This window comes from Citrus sinensis, chromosome 2, assembly GCF_022201045.2.
Source record: "Citrus sinensis cultivar Valencia sweet orange chromosome 2, DVS_A1.0, whole genome shotgun sequence".
NCBI lineage: Eukaryota > Viridiplantae > Streptophyta > Magnoliopsida > Sapindales > Rutaceae > Citrus > Citrus sinensis.
The window spans coordinates 7907118-7930005 of NC_068557.1; the positions used below are offsets into that span (position 1 = coordinate 7907118).

General features: G+C 33.0%; 3 protein-coding genes across 14 annotated transcripts; all 3 read right to left on the reverse strand.

Moving 5' to 3' along the window:
• Positions 1–1664: 1664 nt before the first annotated feature.
• LOC102613419 (OVARIAN TUMOR DOMAIN-containing deubiquitinating enzyme 12) lies at positions 1665–6606 on the reverse strand. Of its 3 annotated transcripts, none has more exons than XM_015527280.3 (10): positions 6369–6606; positions 5317–5552; positions 4658–4731; positions 3853–3907; positions 3670–3744; positions 3150–3223; positions 2958–3006; positions 2631–2715; positions 1997–2053; positions 1665–1906 (listed from the first exon to the last, which is right to left on the reverse strand). In XM_015527280.3, exons 2-10 carry the CDS (start codon positions 5476–5478, stop codon positions 1860–1862), a joined length of 678 nt encoding a protein of 225 aa, XP_015382766.2. In that variant the 5' UTR covers positions 5479–5552; positions 6369–6606; the 3' UTR covers positions 1665–1859. The 3 variants fall into 3 exon arrangements, with proteins under 3 accessions (XP_015382766.2, XP_006468945.2, XP_006468944.2); XM_006468882.4 differs by having other exon boundaries at positions 5317–5549; positions 6332–6606; XM_006468881.4 differs by having other exon boundaries at positions 5317–5549; positions 6369–6605.
• Positions 6607–8670: 2064 nt separating this feature from the next.
• Positions 8671–12763, reverse strand: LOC102612320 (DEAD-box ATP-dependent RNA helicase 41). 10 transcript variants are annotated; one of them, XR_008052365.1, is made up of 6 exons: positions 12600–12763; positions 12373–12458; positions 10734–12203; positions 10140–10350; positions 9392–9547; positions 8671–9315 (listed from the first exon to the last, which is right to left on the reverse strand). XR_008052365.1 is itself a non-coding variant. In XM_006468878.4 (3 exons), the coding sequence occupies exons 2-3, from the start codon at positions 12419–12421 to the stop codon at positions 10651–10653; spliced, it is 1602 nt and encodes a 533-aa protein (XP_006468941.2). In that variant the 5' UTR covers positions 12422–12458; positions 12600–12763; the 3' UTR covers positions 8671–10650. The 10 variants fall into 10 exon arrangements, 1 of the variants encoding a protein (XP_006468941.2); XR_008052364.1 differs by having other exon boundaries at positions 9392–9550; XR_369563.4 differs by lacking the exon at positions 9392–9547.
• A 2417-nt stretch (positions 12764–15180) lies between these two features.
• On the reverse strand, positions 15181–16230 carry LOC102612020 (uncharacterized). Its single transcript, XM_006468877.4, has one exon. The coding sequence runs from the start codon at positions 16078–16080 to the stop codon at positions 15448–15450; it is 633 nt and encodes a 210-aa protein (XP_006468940.2). The 5' UTR covers positions 16081–16230; the 3' UTR covers positions 15181–15447.
• Positions 16231–22888: the final 6658 nt, after the last annotated feature.

Below are 22888 nucleotides of genomic sequence, written 5' to 3' on the forward strand. Positions count from 1 at the left end.
GCATGTGCTTTGTATGCTACCCAACCACGTGTGGTGTGCTTTTTGTTAAATATTTTTGGCTCCACAATAAAGCAGCTGCAGTCCTGCCGTCCAACACCAGGAGTTGCAGAAAATTATGGATGCTAGTGAAGCTGTGAAGGGGTTTTCTAAGGCCAAAACAGGAATGTAATTATGTAAATTTATGTTAATTAAGTTAAATAGCTTTGTACACAAAGTGTAAACACAAGATCTCTTGATCAAATAAACTTATAACTATGAGTTGCTAAATTAATCTGATGTTTTGGAATTTTGGCCAAAGCTCTGTAAGATAAAGTTGGTTTAGTTTTTAACTGTGAGTTTCATAGAGTAATGAATGATCTATAAATACCTTCCATTGTGTAATATTAAAATTTAAAAGCAGCTTTGGATCTGATAATCTTCATCAAGCCTGTCGTTAATCAAATTAAATAACAAATGCAGATTATGCAGTTATAAAGTATATGATTGTCAGGCACAGGTGAATTAGTTAATCAACATGATCTATGCTGTCACAGATCGTTATCATCTTTCAAAATCTTTCAAAATAATCAATAAATGAGACAGTTTAGCATATTTTGAGTACCTTTTATAATTTTATTTTTATTTCTTTTGTAATCAGGTGATGAATGATATTCCTAAAATACCATTCTTTACAAGGCTTTGGATCCCATAACTAATAATTTATATATCAAGCGTGTCACTAATGAATTAAATTCCTACAAGCACACACATGAGAAGGCTGCACTGCTATTTATGGCTAAGCATAGAAAGTCCCAAGAGATTGCTTAAACCCAGAGACTAGAGTCAACCAACAAAAAAAGAGCCATGAAAATAAGTGAAAGTAGAAACCAACAACTGGCTCCAATCAGTTGAGTCTATAATAATCGCAATCTCTAGGCAGTTTAGTGGTGTAAATAGCATTAAAAGTTGAGTTGGTTTGGCTTATTGCATCAGCAACAAATATCAGAACAACACAACAACCATTCAGTAATTGCAATCAAAATGCAAAGCGATCTAATCTCATTCCCACCCATGCATGATGGAGACAAAAAGTTTTCACTTTGTTCAATTCAGATGAATCAAAAACCCAACAAGGGCAAGGCATCAAAAACTATGCTTACAGTAACTTGATCCATTATTATAAAGTACGAAGAAAATTATGTAACCCGGAGGATGGGAGACAAGAATATATATAATTCTATGAACTCACAATAATAAAATCCATCCTCACATGTATGCCAATGCATTTTTAGAAAATCCCAGTATTTTGAATCTTTAAACTCTTATGGGACATCAATATTAATTAATGTTTTGAGACAGCTGACAGACTGAAAATACATAGAACTGGCTATAACATTATCATAATCCATGGTGTAGTCCTTACTCCAGAATATGAAGCGCAAGATCTGTAAGATGCATCAGGCAAATGAATTCATCAGTTAAACGAGAATCCGTGATTTGGATCCTTGAAATTATTAGATCAATGTCCAGAATATGCTAAATATGTATGCGAAGAGAAGCAATACAAGTAATGTGCAAATAGCAAGTTAGTAACAATCCGAGATGCTCAGTTAAATTTTAACATTATAACATTCTATTGTTTGCGGAATCATATGAGGTGATAAACTGAATCGACTCCTGCTTAATGAGGGCAAAATCACTTCTATAGAATATAAAATGATTAATATGATACATCTTGATGGATCTGGACCCATCTATATTGGTAAAGTAACTATCGCCAAAAAATAGAAGCAAAAATGTATTTTTAAAAAATTAAAAAATAGAAGATATAGCATGACAGCAAATGACAAATATACAGAGTATAAAACTATCTGCTTCCACTAGAACAACCAATGTTTCTTCCTCGGTTTCTTTGGAACTGGTGCATCTGTAAAAGAACATGAAAATTTGTTGTATATTGTACTTGGCGCAACATTGTAACTCAACGAAAAACCTTGACAAAAAGATAAAAACAAACCTCGAATATCGTATAGCGAGTTATAATGTACCTCTGACCAGAAGCTTAACCACAACTCTGCAGCATTTCAAGAGAAAAGGAAGAAATATAAGAATATGTTCTCACAAAGACTACTGAAAAGTAATAGATAAAGCAGGTATTTGACAAGAAGGATCCCATGTTATTTGTTGCTAATATAAAGTTTTGTGGAAATCCCCGTTTTAAATTGAATGTGGGCCTACCAGCTTACCTAAAACCTCAAAGAGCCACATATCCTTCACTCAAAAACTTTTACAACACAAATAACACTCTCATGGTTTCTAGAAAGGAATGCTATTGGGTAATGCTATTTCCAATAGAAGTTATTTGAGTAGGCTCAACAATTAAATACTCAATCCCATTCACATTTGACAGGTTTTTGTGACTTAATAGGGAAAACAATCATTCTATTTACATCCTGCAGAGTGCAGAAGCTCCATATGCAAGCTCAATACTCTATCCGGGGAAAAAAAACTACTGGCTGATTATGCAAGTAAGCTCTATAAGGAAATAAGAGAATGTGTAGCGGTTTGCAGCTTCTAGAAATGCATCTAGTAGTTTCTAAAAGCTCAATAAAATTTGATATGGCAGATAATATTGACTTTTCCAGTCTTACCGCGTTTAGGAGCCTGGTGTTGTGGCATAATTTCAATAAAACAAGTATCTCTGAATGATGTCAAAAGACATATCTTTGCAGCAAACTGCCAAAAAAAAGCAGTACTGTCAAGCACTACTATTAGAAGAATACAAGAAATAGAATTATACACCTACACAATGAAAGATTAATTATGCATAACAAATACATGCTCTCATTGTACTGAACGCATCAATGTATAAGAAAAAGAGAACTAAAAAAATGAAAGGACACTAATATATACTATCATCATTAACTAGCAATACAGCAGACAGAAAAAACTTATATCTGTTTGACCAAATGACAGACCTTATCGGCTGCTGCTTGTAATGTAACGTGGTCCCCCCATTCACCAACTCTGCATCATACAGTAAATCAAGGGAGAGAAAAACAATGTTATGTAACAGCATTTATAAAAGAGTGAAACAGAATATGAAAGCAATGAGTAAAGGCTAATAGCATCAAAAAATAGAAGGGGTGAGACTTCATCAACCAACATACTTTGCCATGTTTTTGTAATAGCGTTTATATTTCATCGGGACATAGCCTTCATACATAGAGCGGCAGTCTTTGAGCTGGAACAAGAAAGAATTTTAGTTTGTGAGCAAAGTAATTGGCAAAGCCTTTCTCTCTATCTCTCTATCTACCCTCATTCCCTTTTAACATAGAGATTTAGTTTTCTGTTTGTGTTCATTAGTTCTTTCATAATCAGACTTAGTGGGATAAACAGTTAATCATAATTATTTGAATTAACATAAACACTTAATCATCCAGAAAATGTCAGTAATCTTGTATCAGACTCCACAAAATTTAATTACACTGGAGATCGTATAACAACATAAAGCAAGAAAATCTAATCAAGGGCCTTTTATCCTAAAAAGCTTTGTACAGGGAGTCCTTCATGCGATACTTGATCAACTTGGCTTTCAGTAAGACAAATCAACCCAAATTAAAGGCATCAAGTTTCTCAATTCATATCCATCATTTGTAACATTTGATGGGCACTTCAAAGACAATATACCTGTTTTACAACCTCTTTCCGGACATGCTTGTGATACTCAGGTGACTTGTACATCTGATCTGAAAGTGCACGAAACTGCAACACAATGTTGAAAATGTAAAACAGGATCTCAAATACTAATACAGATTAGATAGATACAGAGAGGGAGTAAACATTTTCAAATTTCACTGCCATCAAAAGTACCTGACAATTTCCATCCCCAGAGACTTTCACCTCATATAGACTATAAACATTTAGCCTGGGCGAACAATAATAAAAAATTTACTCAATACCTTCACCAAAGAAAAAACTCTAAGACAAAAGCAGCAGCATCCAAAGACCTTCCTGTTAAAAACTTCTAGCAAATACTCTGTCCAGCACAGACCAAGGAGGCAAGGAACATGCATAAGTTTGGAAGAAAGGGGTAAATTCAGAAATTATACAGAGAAAAAATTAGTGAATCATGTGGGGATGGCCAGAAATACTTTCTATATGTTGAGAAATGTAAAACCACCAAAGTGGATTCTTTTCAAATTATCATATTTAAGGTTCTCTTAACATGATTAGATGGACAACCAGATAACTTCATACACCTTTTCATCCATGCAGAAGAGGGAGCTTCCTCACATCATAAAATTCCAATATTACTTGGTGAGATTTCATTTGCCCATACAATTCCCATGTCATGATAAATCCACATAAAGATGGCCAATAACTCGGTGGCTTCTCACCGTGAGGCTTTTCAGGTCAAGAGTCATTCTCAGATCTTCCTTCCCAGATTACAAAGAAGAACTGACGAGCACATTTTACTAGCATGTAATTCTCATATAACTATCCTCTTATACAATTGTTTCCTAAAGAACTATGTATTTCATTAATAAATACATTTTGAGCAAAACTTTAGTTCTTTAGCTCATTAATAAATAAATTTGAACAAAAGTTTAGTTCTAAAAAACAAAAATAATAAAAAACTATTAGGCCCACTTTAGTGGCTAAGTATAAGACATACCTCTGGAGAAGCCGCTGGTGATCCAAACTGGCATCATTCATGTTGGGGATATAGGAGTTTATCTTTGGGACATGCTGAAAGTTCAAGAAGTGCAAGATAAGAATCTAGAAAGGCATCTTTCCTTTGGCGAAAGACAGAAGAGGGAAGGGAGTGCAGATCAAAGATGCAACAAATAATCAATGCCTTTAGTATTTATCATGCAAGAGTCAGAAAGAATGAGCAAGTTAAGATAAAGAACAAAGTGTAATGAAACCTTTCCAAACAATAAATTCTTTGCGTCTTATAAAGAGTCAATAAGTGCAGGAGAGGGCAGCAGGCAAAAGAAATTCAAGGGGAGACATATTGCGAGGTAATAATCATCAGCAGAAATCAGTTAGAAGCACAATGCCTACAAAGAGATGAGTTTAACTGCACTGGAAAAAAAAATTAAAAGGCAAGGCTAACTTGGTCTGCCCTCAAGTACAAGTATGGACAGAGGAAAAGGAGGAACCATTTAGCACTTCTAGTGATTCTCACACTGTTGTAAATATTGTTCCCTAGGATTCAAGGTGCAGAATCTCAAGTTAGGAAAACCTCTGATATTATTAAGCTTTCTGACGTTTGGACCTTTTAAACTGAGATTATAATCCGTGAGCCAAAATGAAAAGGAGGTATCTTACTGGAACAGGTGCCAAGTTGGAAAGGCGTCTAGCAACTGCACCATCTAAATTTGCATACTCTTCTGAAAGTACTAAAGCAATCATCCGGTCATCCTCAGTATCCTGCTGACTGCTCAAAGATGAGCTAGAACTAGCACCAACACTTTCAGTGCCATTCCTCATCACGTAACCCCGCAAAGTACTACCAACTTAATCAAGTGATCACACCAAGTAAACAGCCCTTTGCCACAGAACTGCTTAAGATAAAAACTTAAATGAATCACTACCATTACAATGAAAATAAAGATATAACACATTTGACATGCTTGATACATTCATATCAATCAACACAGCATAAAGATAAAATGAACCAATTAATAGACTACAATCATCAATATGCAAATGTGACGAACATGACACAACCCAATAAAGATTTCGATCAATATGAAGCCATCCATTACAACAAAAGAAGCTCAAATGCCAGTGGCTGAATTATATCAACAAATGAACACAGTATTTATGTAAAATGTAAAAGCAACGTAACACATCAATATGTTATAATAGACTACAATCATAAAGATGAAGATAAAATGAACCAATTAATAGACTACAATCATCAATATGCAAATGTGATGAACATGACACGACCCAATAAAGATTTCAATCAATATGAAGCCACCCATTACGACAAAAGAAGCTCAAATGCCAGTGGCTGAATTATATCAACACATAAACACGGTATTTATGTAATATGTAAAAGCAACAGGCAGATGGCTGTCCATTAAAATGAACCAATAGCAACAAGGCAGATGGCCGTCCATGAAAATGAATCAATCTGTCCAAACAATGAACAGTTGTACACTCATACTGTCCAGAGAATGTTAATCATTCCATTTCTGTGATTGAAATCCAAAACAAGAACAAGGCTAATCATTGGACGGAACGAAGAATAAAAAGCAAAAAAAAAAAAAACTGATCATCAAGATTCAAGAGAATATAAGAAACCAATCAAAATGAATAAGATTTAATTACATACATTGAGAGAATTCAAGAAAACGATTAAGTCTTGCTACCTGGGAATGAGATGGATGATTTATCTCAAATAAACAGAAGATGAAAAAGTAGAAGAAAAAGAAACCCCAGAAAGCCTTTGCTTATTCTCGTGATGAATAGGTTGGTTGGTTATGGCAGGAGTTGAGATTAAAAAAGAAAAGAAAAAAAGAAAAATTAATAAAGATAGATATTTGGTTTGTTTATTATGTTTAGATTTTCGACAGTCCGCCGAAACCGAGTTGACATTGGGAGGCGTTGGTAGTTAGGCTTCCGCGGTTTCACGGTAATGAGACAGGTTCTTTCCTTTCTGGACACGTGTGCTGTTTTGTTTTGTCGGCCCGAAACCGTGCGTTTGTTTCTTTGTTTGTCTCTGTTCATCATATCCTCAATCATGCAAAATCGACTTACTTGGGCCCACATTTGAATTATGATGCCATAAAACTTTTCTTTTGTTTTTGATTGTATAATAATCTTGTTTTCTTTACGCGTCTATGATTAATATGATAGAGAACAGAGCATTTTTGTGAAAGATTCAAAGTATAGGCAAAAACTGTACCAAGTCGTGTGTACATGGTATAGATTGACACGATTCATTTAATAATCGTTTGAAAATATAAAGACTCTAACCAACACAAAATATAATTAAATTATTTAATAATTCACTTAATATCGATATATTTAACAAAATTTATATGCACACACATATATATAAAATATTATTTATCGATATTATAAATATACATATCGATAAAAATTATTACACGTTTAACTATTAAAATTCTAATTTTATATATATGTAAATAATATTAAATATCGATGTTATAAGATATGCATGTTTATTAATATTTTACATATTTATATTATTTAAATTCTAAATTTGCATGGAATTATAGAAATAAAATACCATAAATATCTTCATTCTTCCTTAAGGAAAAATAAAAAAATAATGTATAATATTTAAGTTTTGATGATGAGAACCTACATACTTGGACCCACGTTTGAATTATATTTCCTTTATCTTAATTGGAAATATACAAATGAATATTCAAAATATTTCAAAATAATGTATAATATCCTCAATCATGGCAAAGTCGACTTACTTGGACCCATGTTTGAATTATGATGCCATAAAAATTTTCTTTTGTTTTTGATTGTATAATAATCTTGTTTTCTTTCCGCGTTTATGATTTGTATGATAGAGAACATAGCATTTTTGTGAAGATTCAAAGTATAGGCAAAAACTCTACCAAGTAGTGTGTAAATCGTATAAGTTGACACGATCTATTTAATAATCGTATTAAAATATGAAGACTCTAACCAACACAAAATATAATTAAATTATTTAATAATTCACTTAAAATCGATATATTTAACAAAATTTATATGTACACACACATATATATAATATCATTTATCGATATTATAAATATACATATCTACAAAAATTATTACACATTTAACTATTGAAAATTTAATTTTATATATTTAAATAATATTATATATCTATGTTATAAGATATGCATGTTTATTAATATTTTACATATTTATACTATTTAAATTCTAAATTTGCATGGAATTATAGAAATAAAATACCATAAATATCTTCATTCTTCCTTAAGAAAAAATTAAAAAAAAAGAAAATAATGTATAATATTTGAGTTTTGATGATGAAAACCTACATACTGATTTAAAATTAAAAAATATATCAAATTATTAATCGGATAAATAGGTTAAGAATTTTAACCTTAACTTGACATGAAAAAAAAAATTTGTGTTGACCCAAAATTCAATCCATTTAACAATTGTGTCAAATTTAATTATTTATAATCATTTGTTCGTAATACATTTGTATCAAATAATCAGATCGTGTCAAATTTTACCACTTAAGCAACGTAACCGAAGAATGTGATCAATAACACTTTAGATAAGTTTCATGCGCACACGTTCATGTATTGCCAAAATCCTGTATTTTAGGACCTACAAGCATCCTACCAAAAGACAAAAACGAGAAAACCAAAATAAAATCCACCGGAAACATTTTGTTATCTCGTCCACTCAGGCTAGATTTTTTAAGTGATCAAGTTTGGGTTTGGGATTTTTTGTGCGTTTCATGCGCAGGAATTGATAAAACCAAATTCTAGATTTGCATTTGCTACTTTTCGCGTGTTTTATGCCTGATTTTATGCAGAAAGCCCAAAACATATGTCCACTCTATAATTAACGCACATTTGGTTGGCAAAGTACAGTACAGAGAACGTAAATACTAAATAAGCACCTCTAACCTTAGGAAATAAATAAGCACCTCTAACCCTAGGAATCCTCTCAAACACAAAAAGGTATAAAAATAAACTAAAACAAATTACTTATCAGGTTTAGCAACTTCCAAGAACATGATGTCAGTACTCACCATGACTAAATACAAAAACCCACAAACTGATCTGTTCGAGTTTTCTTTTGAAATTCTTCAAGGATGCATGAAGGTAGGCTAAAACTGCTGCCCCCATGCATATTGATTTATCTTACCAAAATCTTCTAACGAAAGGACGGTAAACATATGAAGCAGTACTCCCGATAAAAATTGACCAAGGTAAATATAAAATGTATGCTCGAGCAGCATACAGAACTGTTCTCCACCATCAATTGGCATATCTTGGAAGTGATTTCCAAGTTTCCCAAAAACATCTTCTCCAATCCCCAAGTACTGCACAGCTTGCACTCTACTTATCTCTTTTCCTGTAACCGGGAGGCCATCTATTGGCAGACTAAAAATAAAGAGAAGCTAGGAAATACAAAGCAACCAGACTCTACATCATATGACCTTACGAGATACGCTATTAAGTCTCTATCCTTGTCCACTTTATCTTTTGTTTTCAAAAATGGCGAAAAGCACATATGTCGAATTTTTTCCTTGATGACGGCATTCAGCCTCCATTTGATCAGGTTGTTCACGAAGCAGTTAATACTTGCCTACATTATGATACATCATGTTAGCAAAAAATAGCTTACATACCTTATATATAGTTTAGATCTAAAAATAACTAACCACATGATTTGCACGCTCTGCCATGATGTATATACCAACAGTGTACAGATTGTGCACTCGTTATGGGACAAGAATGACTGTTGGACAGATTGGACAGCTTTTCTAGGCAAAATCAACAACCTGATCTAGTCTTCGAAAAAAATTCAAGAAGCAAGGCTGCTGAGCATAGCAGAAATGAAGAGAATACAAATAACTGTTAAAAAAAATTGCAAAAAACTAGCTGGAGGATGTGAAGTGACAGCAGTCACAAAGTAGAGACATCAGAAAGAAAGATAACATAAGGATTGACAGAGTCAGAAGAAAGTAAAAAACTCCTACAAGCTCAGATGTAAAGGGCTCATAAATAATGCAGCTTGATAAGTTAACAAATCACTTCTTAACACAAAACAAATCAGTAGTATGCAGGTTGACTGCCCTCACTATTACTATTTTTTTTTTTTTTTTGGCTAAGAAATAGAATATTGTTATTATGCAAAAAGCAGCAGATTGAAAGAAAAACCCTATCCGAAAGGTAAACAAATTTAACAATTAAAACAAACAAAAAATCTCTGCAGATAAAACTCATGAAAAAGCAGCAGATACAAATGCAAATCTGGAAATTGAAAACTTTCATGCATAAAATCAGGCATAAAACACACAAAAAGCAGCATATGCAAATCTAGATCAATTTCTGCAAATAAAACACACAAAACCCCAACTTAATCACTTAAAATATCTAGCCTGAGCAAACAAAATAACAAAATCTTACAGGTCAGTGAGAACATGGCAGCTGGATCATAAGACGTCATTTCATTCTTTACAGACGGCAATCATCACGATCAGTGCATCAACCAAGCCTTTTTTCACATGCTATTGAATATTGCATTAACTTGTCATTCATCTCTGCACCCAGTACCCATCCATCTGCGGTGACTTGGTAAATTCTCTACCAAGGATATAGCAAAACGTCATTAACCGAACTGCAAATCCAGTAGAACAATTAACTGCTGAAAAAAATTAATGACAGGCAGTCAGGCACAAGCCTAGCTCAATTGAAAACCATCTGAATCTATGACGGGGGCATTCCACCATTTTAATATGCCGCCATGTCAACCACGTGTTAGTTGTGGGCAAGCAACTGTTCTGGTTAGCAACAATCAATCTATCAATGCATGAAGGTACAGAAGGAATCCTCATTCAGCATTTCCTAAAACTTAATATTTGCCATTTTTCAAGAGGCTGAATTGAAAAATAGGGAAACCGGCATCTCTCCTAAAACTTCAGCGTTTCCTCTTTTTAAAGCCCTTGCCAGATGAGAATGAACCAACTGTATATCGTGAATTAATAAGTTCTCGAGGTATACCTGCTCCAGAAGATTTTAAAATATCAACCAACTCCTGAAACAAATTCTTATTCTCCTCATTCACAAATACAATTGCTGTACCCTCGTCTCCCATTTGAGAAGCCCTACCTATTTGATGGACATACTCCTTGATAGAATTGGGCATGTCAAATATTATAACCTGCCTCACACCCAAGAGTTCAACTCCTCGACCCAAAATCCCCGTGGCCACAATCACAGGGACTTCTCCCACTAAAAGTGACCTCATTATTTCTCTTCTCTCCTTCATGGGCTTCTCCCCATGAATTGATAAGGCTTTCATCCCTGTAGTGACTGAAATTGCATTAGACAGGAGATCAGCCCCAAGTCTTGAACCCACATAGACTACAGCCGGTGGAGTAAAATGCTGCTTGCTCATCAATATGTCAAAAAGTTTTTGCTTCTTTTTATTTGACTCAACCCAGATAGCAAGTTGCTTAACAGCCTTATTTGGCATGTTAGGCTTGCCAACAGAGACAACAACGATATCCTTTGATATGGAGCTCGACATTTTCTCCACCTCTTGTGATATCGTCGCAGAATACATTAAGATTTGGGGTAGCGAAAGGGCCCTGAAAATCTGCATCACCTGGTCTCGAAAGCCCCTTTGAAGCATGCAGTCAACCTCATCCAAAACAAACATCCTTATGTCATCTAGTTCTATATCATGCTTCATTAGAAGGTCAATGAGCCTGCCTGGAGTTCCTACAATCAGTTCTACTCCTTGCTGAATACGGTAGACCTGTCTGGCCATAGCATCACCACCAACCACAAGTGCAGTTTTGAAAGGCAAACCTTTTCCAAGCAACTTAGCTTGTTCCTCAACTTGGATACAGAGCTCCCTGGTTGGAGTTAAAACCATGGCTAATGGATTTTTCTGGTTCTGCGAGTGGTGAAGCCGAATATTTGCACATTGAGAAATAACAGGAACAAGAAAGGAAGCAGTTTTCCCTGAGCCTGTATTGGCAGAAACAAGCAGGCTTTTACCACTCAAAGCAGATGGGATTGCTTGCATTTGGACAGGTGTGGGCATGTCATAACCAGCAGCTTCAATATTTTGGAGGAGCTTCTGAGATAAGCTGCAAGAGGAGAACGACAAAATAGGTGCCGGAACTGCATCTCCCTTCACATTGATTTCCAGTCTCTTCCTCAGCGAATCAGTCTGACCAATAGTCAACGATTGAAATCCTGAGTTTTCATCAGATTCTCTAACGTAGAAACACTCATCAGTAGCAGGTAATCTTTCAGGAGGCGGGGGAGGCACAACCCGCATCCCCCTGTTGGCATTTGCAACCCTGCATAACAGCTTTTGTTTACATTCCAAACTGCAGACATCGTCGTCCGTCTCATCACAAATATACTCACCATAGCGGCCACATATCACACATTTTGGCTCCTCCGGCAGAGCTTCTCTCTGATCCTTACTCCACTCTTTCACATCACTTTGTGAATCTGATGGAATGAAAAAACACATGCATGGTACAAACGTCAGTGAAAAAGCATGAGGAGAAAAAAAATACAAGAAAAAATTGAAGCAACAAGAAGATGAAAATGGCATTGGCAAGTAATATTATAAAGCAGCAAAATTTTAAGACTAATAAAGAGTTTTGTGGGAAGTTACCATCGACTCCATCCCCATGAGGGATTGCCATATTTTGATTATTCGCCATGATTAAAATCGAATTTCAAGTTGAAATCAAATACATTCTGAAAAAAGAAAAAAAAATCGAACAAGAAAATAGTATCGGTTATGTAATTGGATATGTTAATTCGTCGAAATAGCAAGAAATAAAATTGATCAATTAATTGCAATTAGTCATTTACAAATCTGCTAAAACCTAAACGAACCTTTCCCCCGCAATTGCTTCGTAGAGTAGATACACACAAAGACGAAAGAACATATTTTTGCTCAAGCCAGGCGAAAACTGAAAGGCTCGGGCCTCCCTTTGAGATGCTAAAAATTTACAATTCAAACGCCGCCTTAATTGTTTTCATTTTACTTACTTATCGGCTTTGCCACTGAAACGACAGCGTACAGGGATAATAGAAGTCAATTTCTTTTTTCTTTTTTCTTTTTTTTTGAGAAGAGAAGTCAATTTAATTTAAAAGTTTTCTTTTTCCATTTCTTAAAAAAAAAATTTTAAGGAAAAAGAGAAAAGTGTTCAATATATGAAAAACGTAACAGATATTCATTTCCTAAGATGTGCTCAATGCATTGTATAGTTGGAAAGCAGGATTGAACCGGATTAAATCTTAAGATTTTATTGGATTAGTTAGATTAGATACAATAATACCATTTGTTTAGTATAATTTTGGATAGGACTATTAAATATAATTTAATAAAAATAAAATAAAATAAAAATTTTTAAATTATACTTCTGATTGTTAAATTTAATATTTATATTCAATATTACTATTAATAAATAATTAAATAATTATTTATATTTAAATTGTTGGATTAAAATCTTTATACTTAATCTTAGATTAAAAATTCAAGTTAAAATAAATTGTTGATATTGGTAGTAAATTTGAATTAAAACAAAATATTGAATCCAACCTAAACCCATGTGAGAATTAGCACTAGCAATCCCATAAATTTGGGACTAAAATGTAGACTAATTTACTAGTTTTCACAGCCAAACATACCTTGGATTGAATTAATTTTTTACCCATCAAATTAGTTTAATCTCATCTTTGGTTCATTCTAATGCAATTATTAGATTATGATGAAATATCAACTGTTTTGAGGGGGGGGGGGGGGGGTTTGAATGTTGACATGAGCTAGCAAAGAAAATCAGTGAAATGAAGTTAACTTGTGTTGATCGAATGACAGTATAGTTCTCAATGGTCAAGAGGCAAGCTCCTTGAGAAAAATGACAGTTTTTGAAAATATGCCTAACATTAAAAGGTATTATCAGAACTCAAATTTTGTTTATTAGAGACAACATGTGAACAATATACGCCATCATGAGAAAGAATAAAATATCTTTTTTTTTTGCTAAGAATAAAGAGTCAATAAAAATAAAAATTCTTTGAGCAAATCAATATGAGGGGACCACATCAGCTGTCCTTTGCTACTCTCCTGAAAAGCAACAAGACCACTGAACTAGCTTCCGCCATGTTGCAAAGAGTAAGGACCACATAAGGGATAGAAGAATTACTTGCTCACCAAGCTTATTTAATTACTATCAAGTGAATAAAAGAAAAAGACAATAATAGCCCAACTTGAGGAAGGCAACACTAATAAAAAATCTCCATATGGCAGAAAACACAAAAATGCAACACAAAAATGCCCCTAGGGATCCAACCCTATAAGTTCAACTTAAAACACAAGATAAGGAGGATCTTTTTCAAATCTAATTTCTTGAGAAGTTGCTTCATCTTCTTCTTCCTCTATTTTTACACCTCCATGGAAGATTTTGGCCATCTCATTTCTCAGAAAAACTTTTCCCTTACTCTAAAACTCTATAATCTCCATAAGACTCACGTCTCCCTCGTGTTATTATTCATTATCACCAACCTTTAATAAGGTTTTGCTAATATTGTAAAGTAAATAATGTAAAACAATGTAATGCTTCACATACACAGTTGATTAGAGATTATTACTCCGTAAATGTAGGCCAAAAGGCCGAACCATATAAAATCTTGTGTGTTCTTTATTATTTATACTTACTATAACGGTTCTGTTACCCAAATTGCATTTCCTTTATGAGTTCACCTAAGTTATACCACGAATCTTGGATAAACTCTCTAGAGCTATACTCAAGTTCACTAGAGCTATACACTAAGCTCTCTTGAGCTCCCTATATCAATTTCCTAAATTAATTCATCAGAGCTCTCCATATTTTTTGAAATTCAAAACATCTCACTTCGTCTCCCCAATCACTTCAGCTCACCTCCCAAATCACCTTAATGCACCTTTCAGATCACCTCAACTACTCCTCCTACCCTAAATAGCTGAATACGCCTAAACCCCAATCTTTGCTAGCCCATTCTCCCTCCTAAAAATAATAAATCTATTTGTTTTAATCGAATTTGACTTGAATCTGGTGAGAACCACCCCTATATGGTTCAAATCGGATTCTAGCAAAAATTCGGTTTAAACAACAACTTATGCGAAAAAATGTAATTACCAACCCAATGAGAAATTGTTGGCAAGATTTAAATAAATATTTTTTTTTTCAAAAGAAAAAAAGGTAATTATTTTTTTCCTGTGTTTTGTAATCTAACTGATAACACACAAGATTTTATTAAATATGATCACATGTCTAACTTGTCGACTTGGGCCTCTTTTGGTGGGTATGGGTTCCAGGCCCAATACAATTACCAAATTGCCCATGTTATGTTTGTTGTACTCCTTAATGCATGTTCGTGCGAATGATCATTTATTTGAGATTATTAATTAATATTAATAATATAGAAATAATGGTTGAGCAAAATCAAAGCTGAATTATTTTTATTAATCGGTAGAGAAAATATTACAACTTGAACATGGTCGTCTTTCACACCTCGCGACCAAGCTGGTATTACACATACATTCATTGATACGTACGTACGTACGTACGTACATACATACATCAACACCCATGCATGTACTATTTCCTCTCCGGCTGGTAATTCAGCAGCAGCTAGCGACCAAAAATTTCGCAGGCTGCCTAATAGAGGGAGAAGGGTAATTAATTAATTAATTATTAACTTAAGCGCTTCTGTCGAGCATATCTTGGTACCTCTTGAAGGAGAGTTGCTTCTGCATCAATATCTGACGATGAAACCGCTGGATGAACAAGTCAGCAAGGTGGTCTATTTCATCTTCCAATCTGAACTCTTCCCCCTGTGGTTTCGATTTCTTCACCAAATCAATCACAGACCCTCCTCTTCCCCCGTTCTCCAGCTCCATATCATCAGACAACGTGTGCGTTAAGTCCGGATACTTATTCTCGTCATTCTCACCGCATTCTTCCTCTTGGTTCTCAAAATCATCAGCAACTTCCGTGTGAGTTGGGTTGGGAAGTGACTCGTGTACTGATGAGTACACGGCGTCGTTGTCATGTACTACAATCGCCTTGCTTTCTTCTTCTACTTCATCGTCTTCATCTTCATCTTTCTTCTTGCTGTGATGATAATGATGATGATCTTGCTGGCCCATCAGAGCCCGGAGCTTCTCAGAAACAGAGCTCATCAGGATCTTTTTGTTTCGAAGCAACGAGAATATGATCAAACGAGTCCTTATGTCCCTAGTCTTGGTCTTCAGAGCTAGGCTTTTCGCCTTCGCCATTGCCGTTACCACCGTTATTATCTTCTTCAAGAACCCTGAAGCCTTGTTCTTCATTGTAATTAACAAGTTAGAGAGATCGAGATCGAGATAGAGGTGTTGTTTGTTTGTTTGTACGTACAAAATATTAGTTGTAGTAGTATTCTTGAAAAGAGAATTTTAAAAGAGTGTTTTTTTCGTCATGGACAAGCTCAAGACAGGTCTAGGGCTTTATATAGAGCTAGGAGTTGAAAGGATATAATGGGGACTGTGTTATATGATTGGGTCCATACCCTTATTCGCCATTAGCCAAATTAATGTGCCTTTATTGGGTTTTGCGAAAATTGTTTGAGAGAAAGAGTGGTCATGAAGCAAAAGCAAAAGTGGAAGCAATTATTCAAGCAAGGAAAGTGAAAGTGAAAGCGACAAAAGTTGTGGGACACGTGGCTCCATGGCTAGGCTTTGATCTTAAGTATAAGGATTATTGTCGAGGGGGAAGCTGCAGATAAACTAAAGTTGGCAGGAAGGTAAAGAGTTTGTGGAATTATAAAGAGTTTATGTTCTTATTACTGTAAAAAATCTCTATATAAAATTGAGTAGTGGAGGAGGGAAGAGCTGCCTTTAACTTTTAAGATTTTAGTTTCGATTTAAGGAATTTTTCACAGCCACACTGATATTATTTAGATGCCATAAAAAAGTTACTTATGGTGGGGAAGGTTTCCTTAGTGCTGAGGAGAAACTAGTCCCATACATGCCCTAAATTATATGATATTTCTTGGTTGTTTGGATATATTGGTCCTTAAAAATTTTTGAGGGGTCCCCTCATTTGTCATTTCTTATTCATAATTTTTTTTAAAGCGAAATTCCTTTTAAATTATTGTGACAATTTCTTTCTCAAAATATCCCATCTACTTGTGTGTATTAATTTGGTTGGATGCATTGATTTGTAAATATTATACTAGATGTGTTTCTAGATAATTTTTTTTTAATCTCTACATATCATCAACAATCTTACAACATATATACATACTATATATCAAAAATTACTTCTCAGTAAACATCTTTAATTTAATGCAAATAATTAGGCCGCTATTGCACACGAAAAAGCCATGCATAATGGTATTTAATTTGTTCATTTTATTAAATTATTGAACTGAGATCCAATAAGAGTTTCATCTGCAGGGAGAACCGTTGATTAAAGAAAGAGCAAAACCAAACCCACTACCAAACGCATCACAAGAAGTGCTTCTGCAACTTTAGCTTTATGTTTGTTTGTTTTGTAAAATGACAAAAATAAGCAGAAGCGGCTTCTTGACAGCAACTTTTTGTTAGCTCAGTCGGAACTATACTTGCCTGTACCAAATAACAACGATGAGAAAGCTGGTCCCAGCAGCCAGTTGTTAAATTTTCCTTCTTCTCTTTCTTTTGCTTAATGGAGTTGTGTTCAGTCTTCAATACAAACGGCTCCTAAAAGCTACCTACTATTTCCATTAATCCGTGGCTTTTTCAATTCTCAAAAGAATTTGAATACTGCTTTCATCATTTTTTTTTAAAATTTAATTTATTGATTCATCAACTATAAAAATTCTTTTGACTCTTGCCTCTGTTACGCATCTGCTTTTTCAATACTTAGCCTCTAAGGATATGCAGATATTTTTGTTCGTGCACATATCGTTTTTTACCTTTCAACATTTGCTGCCATTAATTTATTCACATTTCGTTTGTCATCATTCTGATATTCGAATCTGGCCTCCCCTTACTCGTTGCTTCCTCCTCCCCAAAGCGAAACATACATCTTCTCCTCATAACTATTATTATATTGCAAATATATTTGACTCTTTAGAGAGGTTTCTATGCTCATTAATTAATTAATCTTCCCTGATGATCAAAATCGAATCAATGCACCTAAATTGAAATCAAATTTCCATAGAGTTGTATGAAGAGAAGATTTCATGGCGGTTCGAGAATAGATTGTGGATGGAATTTAAGAAATGAGAGAGTATACATTTAAAATGCCCAAAATATTTTTATATAGAAGTTATGGATTGATCTCATTTTACATGTAATTTAATCGAGTTAATTATTCCTTCTCTATTCACTTTTACATACATAAAATTAGGAAGGGATCCAAGGCTGGCCCGGCTAGTCATATAAAAGTAGTGCTATATATACAAATATATGTTCCAAAATTTTCATCTTAAATGAGGTGTATGATAAACTCATAGATCATCACAATTGTAGAATATAATAAATCATTTTAAAGATTACTACAAATCATTTACAGTCTAGTGACTGTTAGTTACATTATATAGAATTAATATATGTTACTTTATTTAAAATGAACTATTCTAGATAAATTTTAAGATATATAGCATTATTAATTGTCCGATTAATCCCCCTACATATTCATACCTTATCTAGTAATAAAATTAAATAACAGAAATTTATCACTGCATGCATTAGTCTTAAATTATCTAACTAGTTCTCTCAATTTTACCAACTCTACATCTCAAGATGCATCTCTTGTAACTATTTACGCATATGTTCAAATATCGGCTCTATTGGTCATTTTACAAAACTAAAGTAATTCACTTTTATTATTATTAATCATACATTCCCCCATGAATTACAAATATGATTGAAAGAAAAAGAATTGGGTGACTCAAACGTATCAAAAGACCATCTTCTTCTTAACTATATATCAACTTGACAACTTTCACATGATCAAAATTAACCCAAGTTCATTATAATATCCTATTATATATAGCAAAAAAAAAATAACTTTTGGTCAACTAATAGTGAAGCAGGAACTCTGTTGTCAGCAAGCATGAACTAGTTAATTAGATGTAAAACGTTTCTAAAAACAACGGCTAGCTCTCAATCTCATCTCGTGCAACTTGCATTGGCTCTTATATGAATTATAAAGTCAAAAGGGCAAAATTAATTAGTCACATTCTTTTTAATTTCTATGAACCAAATAAAGGTCGCAATTCCCGCACGCAGTATATCGTATGCTGCTTTTTAGTTGTCATACATAATTTCTAAAGAAGAGAAGAATTTTACGTCATTTCTTTTTTTGAAAAGTTGTGAAAAGTTTTATAAAACGATCGAGCATTGAAACTTTTAGCATGCATGTTCAAGCATGAGCAATATTAATAATAAAAGTTTCATGAATTTGCCTCTATTCTTCCATTTCAGGCCAGGTCGTTCCTTTCTTGTAAGTGCTGTAGATCTGTGGCCAGTAATCGATTTGAGTGTTAAAATGATCTATATTTGCTGTATTAGAGTGGTTAGGTTATTATATACAACTACAATGAGAGTAGCCAATACATACATATATTGATGATATACATTGGACTTGAAATCTTCAAACTCATTAAACGTAACGTTAATAGCAACACTTAATGTGGAACATTAATTAAATTCGAAACCTTCAAAATAATTACAATTCGTCGATCCTAATAATAATTATATTATTGTGTAGAATGGATGTTGATTAATTTGAGCCCCAGAATAGACTGGATCTTCCTTCAAATAATCTTCGAAAAAATCTTCACATAATAAGCCAACACACAGTAACATGTTAAATTGCAATTATAGTTAAATTTGTATAATCAAAGATAAAGCAGCCTTGAAATAAACCAACACTGCAAGTCTGTGACCATTAACTTATTGGAAACGATAAGCCCCTACGGACGTGGTCGGATTGGTTGTAGTGTCGTTGTAACCTCTGCCAAAAACTCAGGTTTTATTCTTGGGGTGGTAAGGGAGTAAAAATTGTATTTGGACTTACCCCCTTACCTTAAAAAAAAAAAAAATTGGAAACGATAAGGGATTTTGATCAAATCGATTATTTTCCGTCCCTGTGCATTGCCCATGGATATACAAATATCTAAGGGAAAAGCAGTTATTTGGTGCCCACATACTTTCTTTCATTGATGTATCGACTTGTCAACTTTTACATAAACTTTATATAGAAACATAAAAAGGACGTACGTCTTTTACTTTTGCTTAACTAATAATGGAGCTTGGTCTATTGTATTTGCATGCATGCGTAAACTAAAAACGTCTGTAATTACAAGGTCCACAAAGGCACACAATTAATTGGGCATGCACGTTTTTTTTTTTTATGAGTTTTGTAAACTTAAGCTTTATAGTTGCCACGCCCTGCAACAGTATATACATGGAAAAGGGTTCAATTTAAATATCTCTTTAAGAAAAGAGAATTGCAAAAGTGATAGGAAAATTTGGCATCGCATACGCACATGCATGAGCATTAGGGCTGTAAAGCTAGCTATGTAATTGCATTCGATCGTGGAGATTTTGTACACATTCATAGAATCACCATATCTTATCAATCAACTCGAGCTGTTAAAATCTGTATTGGCCTTTACTAAGATATTATTAAAAGTAAACTTGATCATATCAAAAAGCAAAAGAAGAAATCGGAAACAATTTGAGTGCGAATGAATGGCATGCACCATCGCGTGATTTGATTTCAACTAGCAATATAATAACTATACTAGATGATTTTTCATTTTCCTAAGTGGAAGTGCGAGGAGATTCTTTTGTTGAACGTAATTAAAATATTGAAGAAATTAAAGAATCAAGTTGTTTGTTGTTTGAAGTCATTGGCCAACTAAAATATTAGTCTTGTTGTCCCAACTACTCACTTTAATTCACTATTTACATAATTGATTATGTTAGTCAAATTATTCACACCTGAGTCATGTTGCATATGCTTTTGTATATTTGAAAATAGAAAAATTTCATGGATGGAAAAACCTAGAATTTAATTAACCCAGAAGTTAACTGATTGGTAATTGAATTATGTGAATCAATTTAACCAGTTAGAAACAGACTCGTTTGATTGTTCATCATCATATGCCAAAATAATTAAGTTGACCCAACTCTTTTTTTTGGGAGGGGGGGGGGGGGGGGAACTCTCCAAATTTGATATGAGCAAACTGTGAAAATAATGTGTATGATTGTGTTTTAACTGGTCAGTTATCTCAACTTGCATCATGTACATTAAATAAAATTTGGTAGTTATTATAAATATTTATTCCCTCTTTCTTATTTTAGTAGTTTCATTAATATTAGTTAAAATAGGGTAAATGCTTGTTTAATTCTTGTATTTTAATTCAAGTATCTATTTAGTTCCTATAATTAAAAAATTATCTCAAGATACCCCTGATGTTAAAAGTATTATATTCTTATTTTTTTTTATTTCCTTTTACAATAATACCATTGCAACAATATTCTTGGGTTTTATGTTAATAAAAAGAAAAAAAAATTTATCAAAGGAAAATTATCATTCATATACCTTATATTTGCTCTGTTATCAAAAATACTACAACACTTTGAGGGTGTATCAATCGCCCACCCTTAGTTGACAAAATGTATCAGCCGACCACTAAACCGTTAGTTGTCCTTTGAAAGTTAACGGAGTTACAGTGAATTGACGATTTTACCCTTGAAAATTATCACTTGTATACCCTTAAATTCTCTTTTTATCACTTGTATGCTCTTAAATTATCACTTGTATCATATGAAAAGACCAAATTACCCTTCTGACATCATCATACTTAAACGGCAACTAACGGTTTGGTGGTCAGCTGATACATTTTATCAACTTAGGGTGGACAATTGATATACCCTCAAAGTGTTGTAGTATTTTTGATAATGGAGTAAACTAAGGGTATACAAATGATATTTTTCCTTTATCAAATTAACATTAAAAGTAACACAAAAATTTACACCAACTTTTATATTATTATTTTAATTTTAGAATTAATTTGTTAAATTATTTTTTTATAAAATGATCATTAGTAAGATTGTTGTAAGGATATTAAACATTACCTTAAGTTGACTAATATTAATTCACTTATAGTTATTAGTAAGATTATTGCACACGTAAAAAAATAATTGTTCTTTTGCACATATATTTATTGGTTAATTTAATAATAAATAATCATTGATTAATTTACTAACTAATTTTTTTATAGATAAATTAATTAATGTCGAAAATATCTATATACCTATATAAAGTTGGGACTTGAGGAAGTGATGTGGCATCACCATTTCTCATCATCTCATATTCTCTATTATCTAATAAATTGGTTGAAATTAAAAAATAATTACATTACAAAATATTAAAATAGAAAATAATTATTAGATTATAAATGATTATATGTCTCTTCCTCTTTCTATTTAAATTCAATAATATGTAACCGTTAATAATAATTAATTATAAGTCTTCAAACATTAATTTATTTTATTATGCCAACAATTAAACTTTAGTGGCTTAAATATATCAATTAATTAATATAGGAAGGAATGTTCCTTCATCTTCCCTCAATAATGCCATTAGGGTCTAATTTTAATGCTATAATCTCATATTTAATTATGCAATCTTTTGTTTAGTGCCTTTTGGCTTCTTCAAACTCTATAAATATTAAGTAGTTAAGATTTGTGACATTATTATTTCTCATCTTTTTATATTCTCTATAATATAATATATTGGTTGAGATTAAAAAATAATTACATTACAAAATATTAAAAATAGAAAATAATTAGTAGATTATAAAAGATTATATGTCTCTTCTTCTTTCTATTTAAATTCAACAATATGTAACCATTAATAATAAATTAATTATAGTTTTGAAACATTCATTTATTTTATTAAGCCAACAACTAAACTTAAGTGGTTTAAAATACATCAACTAATTAATATAGGAAGGACGATTCTTTCATCTTCCCTCACCAATACCACTAGAACCTAATTTTAATGTCATAATTTCATATTTAATTATGCAACCTTTTATTTAGTGTCTTTTGGCTTCTTCAAACTATATAAATATTAAGTATTTAAGATTTATTATGT